We start from the raw sequence: 10574 nt of genomic DNA on the forward strand, positions 1-10574 counted from the left end.
TATTACCGGTGACACATCGAAATAAGTTAATAAGTTATTTTTATAAGCAATCCTAAACACCCATAAATTTAGTCATGATAATTTCTTATTAAAAGATTGTAGTCGTACAACATTATTAGTATGTATAGGGGTGCTCAAAAACCCAACCAATCCGATCCAACCCAATGCGAAATAACCAAATCCGAAGCAACCTGATGTCTAATCGAGTTGTAAAATTTTCAAACCGTAGGTATGGAGTTAATATTGGGTTACTATTATTTGAACCAAACCCAACCCGATGAACCCGATATCTTTTTATTTCTTGAATTTAATATGATTGTTGAATTTCTATTAATATATACATTAGACAATTACACTATCATGTATGCTTTTCATATACACATATTTTCAATCTATTCATATATCTATATAACTCATTTATATATATGTTCAGTAACTGTGAACATATATATATAAATTGAGAAAATTAATTGAATGTGATATACGTAAAAAATATGGATAAGTTGTATCAAATTGTTGATGATGAAAAAGAAATTACGAGTAGAAAAATAACACATTTAAGGTTAGAAAAATATTTTAATATACCAAATTATCAACCAGACCAACTCATATGGATTGGGTTAAGTTAAGATTTTTCCAAACCGTAAATATTATGTTAAATTGTTCGAATGTCTTTAATACTATCAACCCAACCATAATCACCTCCGACCCTCTGACCCTAAGCATTTATTCAGAACATCGTGAGGGGGTATTCGGGTGTAATTGGGGATAACCCTGCAATAAACCAAAGCAATCAATAACCCATACAACCATRATATAAAAACCAGGGAAGTTGAATAGCTTCAAGAATCAAATCAAAGGTGTGTACAAGCMGAAAATTGAAAATACCGTAAACGGCCGCCATAGGAGCAGGGTTGGAGCTCAACTTCTTCGTTTCTGGTAGCATCATACCTGGAATACTAAAAAGTAMATTGGCAGAAAAAGAATCATGTTACAGAGCAAGTCATTCGTCCGGAAAACGAAACAAGGCAAAGTTGTTAAGGTAAGTTCTCCTCTTTTGCATTTTCTTAAAAAACCCTAATCTTGAAAACCCTAKCTACTGTATTTGTAATCCCTTTTCAACTGTTAATTGTTAGTTGTTATAGTCTGTGAATGGAAACTGGAGGCAAGTCTTGTGAACACGTGAAGAAGTAATTTACTTTGTGAATACAGGTGGTTAGAGAACATTATCTTAGAGATGATATATACTGCGGAGCCTCTTTTTGCCAAGTTTGTGATACRAAAGGTGCTCGTTTCAGTTCCCCTGGCTCCGCAATCCTTGTTGTTGATACTAATGTCGTTCTGAATCWGGTATATCATGCTCTTTCATTCAATTATTCATCTTGTGGTTGTTGATAGCTGTCGTAGTGAACGAGTTTCTGTTACAATCCCTTTGTTCCGTAATTCAAGATATGACTTGTGTAATCCAGTCTGTTCCTAAGTTAAAGATATCCTAGAAGGTAAAATGAATACGAATATACTGATAATAGTTCCTAGAACTGTATTCTTTGTAAACTATCTCAAAGGTGTAATTATTTTCTTCAAAGGTAAACAAATTCATATTAGATTGAAGTTGAACAATATAACATACATTACACCATGAGACGAATAAGCTTTTTCTATTTTTTTCTTTGTAGAGGCCAGTGTATAGATAGGGGGAAATCTATCATTCTATTGTGACTAATGAGGYTACCACTAACTCCCTGTGATTTCTTTTGGTGTAGAAAAAGCATATAAGTTAATAGACACTGTATCTCCTCTTATTTGTGCTCTCTTGTACTAAAAAACTGATGTGTGATGGTACATTGGTGGTTGCAATAGCTTTTAATCGTGTAGGTGTATGGTATTGTGTCATATCCACTTTAGTGCACTATGAAATGCTTTGTTATAGTTGAATGTCCCTTTGTAGGGAATGAGAGTGTTTTTGTGGTGCTGCCATGATGGTGATAGTCATAGTTACAGACAATGTATTTTTGTTATRGTGGGAGTCAGCGAATGCCATGYGCACTTGCTGTCTTATTTTAGGAAAATATCTCTCTAATTAAACGAACTAAACTGGACACTGTAGATATTTGTATCAGAGGGGACCAATATTCTGTTGGATGTAGTGCAATTAGAGTTAAATAAATGTGTTTGCACCCACAAGATTTGTTTTACTTTTTAGTAGTTACAGTCGTTTGGTATCATATTTTGGTTAGTAGTAAACGAACTTTTATCTAATAGACTAATAGTATTCACGTACTCTACTCATCTCAAAATGAATGCATTGTTTGATTTGAGGTATGGTTTAATGAAAGCGTTTGATTATTAGTATATCTAAAATGCCTAGTGGAGGAAGATTGTGGACTAAGAGTCCAATACTATGTCAATGCTATCACTTTTTTGTAGTGATTACTGATGAGAAAGATGTATTTTTGGATTAGAACTTTACAAGACTTTTGTATTRCATGGACATTTATAGTAGGAGGTAACATAGAATCCATTACTTTTTAAAATCTTCAAAAGTTTTGAACTCTTAACTTTCCAAAACTTTCTCGCGAACCGGGGGTCTTTAGTGATCTAGGGCGAGCCAAGCGAACGAATTAACTTACGTTTCCACTCTGCTTAGSCCGGTGACTAAGAAGTAGGTTTGCGCGTGAATTTCAGCGATGAGGTTTTCGAGGGAAGTAGGGCTCTTATTGATTAAAAGTCATTAGGAAAACATCCTCTCTACTTCTTGGGTAGAAGAAAGGTATGTGTACATTCTATTCCKCCKGGACCGTACTTCTGGATGGGATATACCATGTACACTTGGTTTGGTTTTTAGGCAAAAGAGAAATAAAACTTGTTAGTATTATGTTCCTTTGTKTTAGTTTTGAGAAGATCTATTTTAGTTCACGGTAATATGAAAAGGAATTCCTCTTACCTTTCAAAAGTTTAAATAGTCTGCAGATTCACTTCTTTTTTATGCAACTTCAATAAAGGACATTGAGTGAGCATGCAAGTTAATCCTGTCTCCTTAAGAAACATGCATCACATATACCTTTWTTAATTTTATTTTAGTACATGTTTACCCATTTTCTCTTTTATTTTTAGATCGATTTGCTTGAGAATCCAGCAATTGAYGATGTCGTGGTGCTCTCTGTGGTGTTGGAAGAGGTCAAGAACAAGAATCTTGCAGTTTACAACAGACTGAGGGCCTTATGTAGCAACTCCTTAAGAAGATTCTTTGTATTTTCTAACGAACACCATAAGTGAGCCGCTTAATTTTCATAAGATTACTTACATTATTCAATATCAGATGTCTATCAATTTTTATACCTCTAAATTATAATTCTTCACAATGTTATCTGTAGTTTAATCCCCAATGCACTGTTAATTAAAGTGAAGCTAAGGRTTATCACTTTCTTTTAGTTTCCTTTTTCAGTTAGAGAACACAATTGCTGTTATTTTTTATATATGTTCTGCTGTATTAGCTTTTAGCTCTTGTTGAGAACATGGGATTAGTATATCTATCAAACATTTTACCTATACTTTTTCTAGTTTTTTGTTCTTTTCGTTTTAAAGTTAGAAATTTGTARTGGTGTATATTGCTATCATTTCTTATTTTAATGATTTTTATGTTATATGTGAAGGGACACATATATAAAGGCTATGGCAGGCGAGAGTCCAAATGATCGCAATGATAGAGGTTTGATGTCTAATTATATTGTATCAAGAATATTTAGTGATTTAGAATGCTTATTTAGTGTCAAGCACGGGAGAATCAACTCTTTGATGGCTATGGATGGAATTATGGAAAATAGGACTTGTTAATATTAAATTATGTTGAGTGAGATTCGAAGATCAATTTCARWAATTCAAATTCATTTGTGCTTTTGTAGAATGCTATGTCAAGGAGCATAAAAGRTATGCTACGAWTAATTGCTTTATGCAATTGTATAGCATAAAGCATGTGTATACTGTGGTAATGCAAACCCAACAGACTTGCTGCCTAGGTGTACTCTTTGATGATTGGTGCATTTGCAATTTAGCTAATGTGCGTGTACTTCTATTGTTTYYTTAGCCTAAAGGAATGCTGAAGTGAGTATGGTATAGGATTCAGATGTATATTCTGTTCTTGGAGGATCTATTTAGAATGTCCAGCACAAATTGGAGGCTTCCTTTGTTTGCAAAACTTTTTTAGAAATATAATCACATAATATAYGCTTTAAAGTTCCTAATAAAAGCTTAATCTGGATCAAGTAGTCATTTTGGTGATCACAGTACATTGTTTGTTAAATTGAACTGTCTAGCATAAGCAGCAGTAGAGCTTGTTGTGGAAGGCTTCACTTGATATTATGTAATGAGTGATATCAACAAGAATGCGCTCAAAGTCTGTAAATTTATGCTACTTAAATGAAATGATGCGTGAGTTTAGATGTTAATTTTTTTGACACTGGAGTACGCTTTGATGCCTTTTCAGCTATTAGGGTTGCAGCGCAGTGGTACCAGAACCATCTTGGTGGTGCCACTAGAATCTTAATGATCACAAATGACAGGGAAAATAAGAGAAAGGCCATTGACGAGGGAATTTCTGCAGATACAGGTGATGCATCATTGTAATTTTACCATTTTCATACATAATTTTAGTCGGGATTTAGTTAAATGACATCACTCTTAAAATTGTACATAGTTTATTTGAAACTTATGTAAAATATTACATTATTATTTAAATAAATATTATTTTTTATCAAATAAATTAATAATTTCAAATAATGCTTAGCAACAGTTAAAAGGAATGAATTTGTATCTAAAACAAATAACAACTTGAATCAAAAATTCAAAATATTATTATTATAAAAATAAGTTAATTAAAATTACATGTGTTTTGCTAAAAWTAGTGGTACTTATGATTATTTTTGACATCGAGTGGATTAAAAAATAATTTATGAAATTTGGCATSCACATAACCAATTCATTATACCAAATTTGATTGTCAATCTCTGTATCATGCTCGTGTTTCTTYCTTTTCAGTCTTGAGATCTCTGTTTGTCCCTGCTTACTCTTCGTTTTGTTTCAGTGGAGTCATATGTGAAATCACTTGGTCAGCCAGCACTCCTTGATCTTCTTGTTCAACCTCACTCCTCTGAGGATATGGACATTGAAGATTTGAGGYCTTCAAAGAAGAAAGTTATATATAATGAGGTATTAATGGCCAAATTTACATGTCTGAATTTGATGGTTATATCTGCTTTAGTCACATGTTTGCAATACTTGCTTTGATCCAGCATAAGCCCATGTCAGAGATTACKTCTGGGATACGCTGTGGAATATACCATCAAGGAAAGCTTCGTGTTAACCGTTATAATCCATTTGAAGCATATGTTGGAAGTGAGAGTATTGGTGATGAAATAATAATTTTTGGGCGCGGAAACATGAATAGAGCTTTTGATGGAGATATAGTGGCTGTTGAACTTTTGCCTCAAGATCAATGGCATAACGAAAAGTCTCTTTCTATAGCTGAGGAAGGTATTTTAACATCAGACAGTCTCCTTGTCTATGTTTGTTAGTTTTCCAGTAGAACAGGAAGACAATATCATGATTGGCTCGTTCATTTTCCATTATAACCAAATACATAAACCTAATACTAAGCATCTGATCTGTGCTCTTCTTTTAGAAGTGTATGTATCCAATTTTTAAAGGGTTAGTGATTCTTGACTTGATGAATGTTCTTCCTTCTTATCACTGCAATGCAATTAACTTCAATTGGAATGTACCATGAATCAGAGCCTTAGAAGTTCATGAGTGACTATTGAGGCTTAGTGTTCATGTTATTTGTGCGTAAAAAAAAACTTTTTTTGAACACATGGTATCACTTTCTGTTTCTTTCTTGAATTGTTTCTTTAGAAACTCATACGATTTGCCAGATAAATGAAAAATGTAGAAGATAAGCCAAATCCATTTTTAGAGAGAATGTTAGGTGAGTTGCAAGGCTTGCCCATCCATCCACCACTTCTCCTCCTCCTCTCTCTCTCTCTGCCTACTAGAAGAATCCAACCTGGAGAAGGGTTGGTGATAACCATTAGATGAGAKGAAAATATTGAGGGGATTTCTATTTGTGAGCAGCTGAGGATGGGTGCTCCAATTGTCATTGCAAGTGTGTCTTACCAATTGTTTTCCAGGACTAAACCTATGAAAGAGTGGTTGACCTTTGAATTGAATTAATTATCTTTTTCCCAGCTGGGCCCTGACAATGTTTCAACACTGTCAAACTTGTCATTAAAGTAAATTATGAAGCAAAATATGTTCATGTATTAGGTCAAAACTAGTTGGAAAGTGTTCGGTTGAGTTTATTTTATCCGCACCTGGATTCTGTTACGGATCTGATCTTTTTCTTGAAGTAGTTTGGTTTCCACAACGTGTTTTTTCCACAAAGCAAGCCAGAGATAGCCAGATAGTTAGCATTGTTTGATCTGAACTTTATGAAATTTTATTTGTTTTCTCGTTGTCCCAGCATTTAAGGTATGYCCATTCTCCTCAAGATGGTAAAGCCTGATTCAGTCCAGTTTCAATCACTGATGCATACTACCGTGTGGAGTGACACTCTATTAATTGGTTTTGATTTGTTAGAGTGCATGTTGGAAACAGATCAATTGCTTTTAGTAACTTCTCTGTTATGTTTCAGATGATGAAGAAGATGAAGGTGTTCACCTAGCACCAAGCAGTGCTGATGATGCTCCCAGAATTGCAAATTCAGCACAAGGATCTGTTGAAAATGCGCATATTGCTAATTCTCGTCCTTCTGGGCGTGTTGTTGGCATTATAAAACGGAACTGGCATGCGTAAGTTTGTCTTTAAGTGATTATGGGATCTCTATCTAGTAAATAGTTACGACGAAAAATCTTAATATAATACGTCAGAACTGAATTATATGGTGAGACCCAATAAATGTTTGCACTTGTGTACTTGCATGAGACTTAGCCAGTTGGGCTTCCTTCCATCTACAGTCWTGTCCTTTCTTCTCTCTTTTGTTGATCAGTATACATTTCTGTTTGAGTGTGAATCTTACATCTAAGTACAACTTTCATCTTTTGCTTTCTGCAATATCTATCTGTTTTGTCTATTCTWTTCTATCTCTGCTTTGGCTTCTGCAAGCTGATCTACTAGTTGCATTTGCCACAAACTCAGGGTTCTGCGTGMAATCTATGGATACTCACATATATTGTTTTCCTTGTTTATTCTTGAAATTCAGATCTTCCAAATTTTCTTTGCTGAAATGATATTAAATAMGTACATTTAATCCATCATTTGACAAATTGAACCTTCTTTCAGTGATCTTMCTGCACTAGAAATGAGCCTTTTTCTAGGCTTAAACCATATTACTKGTCGTCATCCTGTGGTTTTGAAGATCTTTGTTCTAGATGCTAGCATCAAGGAAACTGTCTTTCAGGTTATAAGTTTGGGTTATCTGAAAGCAATTCAGTTGTTTRCTAGTAACTATTGTTGATGTCTTTTTGCTATTGTAGTGTGCAATATAAGCAATTCAGTTATTTGCTAGTAATTATTGTTGATGTTTCTTTGCCATTGTGCAAGATATAATCCCAATTATAGTCACTATTGCTACAAACTGCAATCCCATTTTCCCTCCCAGTGGTTGATTCAGATTTAACATGTTTGCAGGTRTTGTGGATCTCTGGAGCCAATGCCTATGCCTGCAGGTAATGCTGGTATAGCCCATGCTCTATTTGTCTCCAAGGATCGCCGATTTCCTAAGATACGAATACAAACTCGGCAACTTGGGAATCTTCTTGACAAAAGAATTATTGTTGCTGTTGATACTTGGGATTGCCAATCCAGATACCCTTCTGGGCATTATGTTCGTACAATAGGAGATATTGGAGACCGGGAAACTGAAACAGAGGTATTATGTTACATTGTTTCTGCTTATTAATTATATATTTTGGTGGGTGTGGAACCAGTGGAGAACAGAAAAGTAATCTATATCRGGATACATGAATACCTTTTTACCTTGTTAATGTACCCAAGTTTCCAGTCTCCCACTTGGGTAAATTTTAATTTTATCTGGTTCTAAATCTGATAACTTAGGGCAAATACTGCAGGTTGTGTTAATAGAGAATGATATAGAWGCAAGACCATTCTCCTCTCAAGTCTTGGCATGCCTGCCACCATTACCTTGGTCAGTGTCTGCAGAGGATCTGTCAAATCCCATCAGACAGGACCTGCGTCATTTACGCATATTTAGTGTGGACCCTCCAGGTAATAAAGGAGTATAAGCACCAGCCTCTGGACCTTACTGTCTCATAGATTTTTCTTATGGATAAGGCTTGGGTTATCTAGTCTTGCACATGAAATAAGCTTTCTGGTTGGTGCAGGATGCAAGGACATTGATGATGCATTAAATTGTACTTCACTTCCAAATGGGAACTTTGAAGTTGGAGTTCGTATCCTTGGGCATCTTCATTTATTGGTTGTTGAGACAATTATGACTTAAAGTATTACGAGAAACTGATTATAAATCATTTAGTTCTAGCACTGATCTTTTAATGTTCAAGGATCAATCTGTTATCTTTGATGTAACMGACTTGTAAAACACCAAAAACTTATTATGGTAATTAGTATTAGGTACTCATATTCATCTTATATATTTCCTTCTTTGCTAACAATTAATGCAATTATGACTTGGGTCTRGGAGGGGTCAAGGGTGATGTACTCGACCTGTTCAGTGAATAGCTGACCAAATCAGAGTCATGCACCCTTAGTGAGGTAAGTCCAGTCACAATTATTACCATGCAACCTTATTAACCTTAACTACTGGATTCWAACTGACTTTTTGCTTACCGGTCTACTGACTAGCAAAAGTATTTCCAGGTCGGGAATAATTTGAATTTAGATTTTGTATTTACTCATATGCATGGGTGTCGTGTCGTCTGTATAGACTGTACCTGTTGCATRACAATTTTTTTTAACGGAAAGTGAGTTTTATGTGTCCTTTACTCGATAAGATATTGCTGATGTCACAAATTTTGTTCACCCTGGAACACCCCTTGATAGTGAAGCTACACAAAGAGGAACTTCTACCTATCTTGTTGAACGCCGCATTGACATGCTTCCCAAACCTCTYACGGAAGGTATTGTTGTGTGTCTTCAAGTATATACATGACAAACTTTRCAAGATAATATTGAATCATCAGTTTCTTGACTTGTGTATTTTGCAGATATATGTTCTCTTCGGGCTGATGTTGAGAGGCTTGCCTTTTCTGTTATTTGGGTATGTTTTTTTATCTACTTGAGGATAGTAAGATCTTCCTTCTAATATGAATTGTTCTCTGCTTAGCAATGTATATGTTCTTGATGAAATTTGTGGTCATGCAAAGATCTTGCTGTGGACCAACTTAACTTGTTATTTGATGCTATTATCATGCAAGTTCATAGCAAGGACATTGAGCTTATGTATGCTAACAAGAGCATATATTTTTGTTTTTCCTGCCATTTTTCCAATTCTCTATCCACAAGAAGAGTATATAACTTGATTCTATGCTATATTAAGCAATTAATTGCTGAATTATCTGAAATATCTTGTTTGAAGTGTTAGCACTGTTGAGCAGTTGAACTTGGTCGGCTGAGCTATGCTTACAAAAAATGTCGCCCCTCAAATATTGTTGCATGGTCTACTTTCGTATTTTTTTSGGTCATGGACTGACTCTTATGGTTTACTTTGGGTCATGGACTGAATCTTAGGGTTTACTTTGTAGTATTTGCACAGAACTGTGATTATATTTATGAGTAGATCTATAACGTAGTAAACTCAGTATGCCTTCCTGCACTTGTGTTTACATAATATGAATTATTAAGAAGTGACTTTGTACAGAAGTACAACATACTGTTCGATCAATCAAATTTCTCTTACCTATTTAGAACTGGACTTTTACAACTAACCCTAAGCCAACAAAGCATCTTGACTTGGAATATTGCTACAACTATCAACAATTAGGTGGAGTAGTCAACGAGTAGGGTGGATAACAAAATAAGATCATACAGAAAATTTGAAAATGTTTTTATAAACTGGTCTCATTTAATATAGTTCAAAACATGATATTTCAGTTATCCATGCCTCGGAGCATGAACTTTGGTATGCTAGTCTCCTTATTCTTTTACCTTTCATTGGAGTATTAATTACGGCAAAACTATTGTTTTTTTAATCTTATTTTCAGGAAATGACTCCTGATGCACATGTTATTTCTACTAGATTCACAAAGAGTGTTATCAAGTCATGTGCTGCTTTGTCTTATGTTGAAGCTCAAGCTAGGATGGATGACAGGTGCGTGAAAAGTTGATTACTTCTTTTGTCTTGACCATTTACAGCTGATGATTTTCTTTATGTTTTGTTGTTGCAAGAAAATTATCAACCTTATATGCTCCACCAATGAATCAACCAGAAGTGCCATGTTTTGTGTAACTGTAGTTTTTCTCAGAACATTATAGTGGAATACTTGTCGTACAGTTTGGTGCACTATCGTATATTGTACCTATATTGCTTTATCCTGATACATAAG

At 34.7% G+C, this 10574-nt stretch overlaps 1 protein-coding gene across 1 annotated transcript in view; it reads left to right on the forward strand.

The window, feature by feature from the left end:
- Nucleotides 1-742: 742 nt before the first annotated feature.
- The window catches only part of LOC112519914 (exosome complex exonuclease RRP44 homolog A), an 11786-nt gene continuing 1954 nt past the window's right edge, over nt 743-10574 (forward strand). Inside the window, exons 1-14 of the mRNA XM_025128255.1 lie at nt 743-1042; nt 1213-1350; nt 3115-3272; nt 3654-3709; nt 4484-4606; nt 5081-5205; nt 5289-5529; nt 6686-6842; nt 7681-7921; nt 8121-8277; nt 8394-8462; nt 9024-9149; nt 9237-9289; nt 10233-10350. Of these exons, the coding sequence (XP_024984023.1) occupies nt 989-1042; nt 1213-1350; nt 3115-3272; nt 3654-3709; nt 4484-4606; nt 5081-5205; nt 5289-5529; nt 6686-6842; nt 7681-7921; nt 8121-8277; nt 8394-8462; nt 9024-9149; nt 9237-9289; nt 10233-10350 (1816 nt within the window). The 5' untranslated portion in view covers nt 743-988. The remainder of the gene's footprint in view (nt 1043-1212; nt 1351-3114; nt 3273-3653; nt 3710-4483; nt 4607-5080; nt 5206-5288; nt 5530-6685; nt 6843-7680; nt 7922-8120; nt 8278-8393; nt 8463-9023; nt 9150-9236; nt 9290-10232; nt 10351-10574) is intronic.

The sequence above is a fragment of the Cynara cardunculus genome, assembly GCF_001531365.2.
Source record: "Cynara cardunculus var. scolymus isolate 2C chromosome LG 1, CcrdV1, whole genome shotgun sequence".
NCBI lineage: Eukaryota > Viridiplantae > Streptophyta > Magnoliopsida > Asterales > Asteraceae > Cynara > Cynara cardunculus.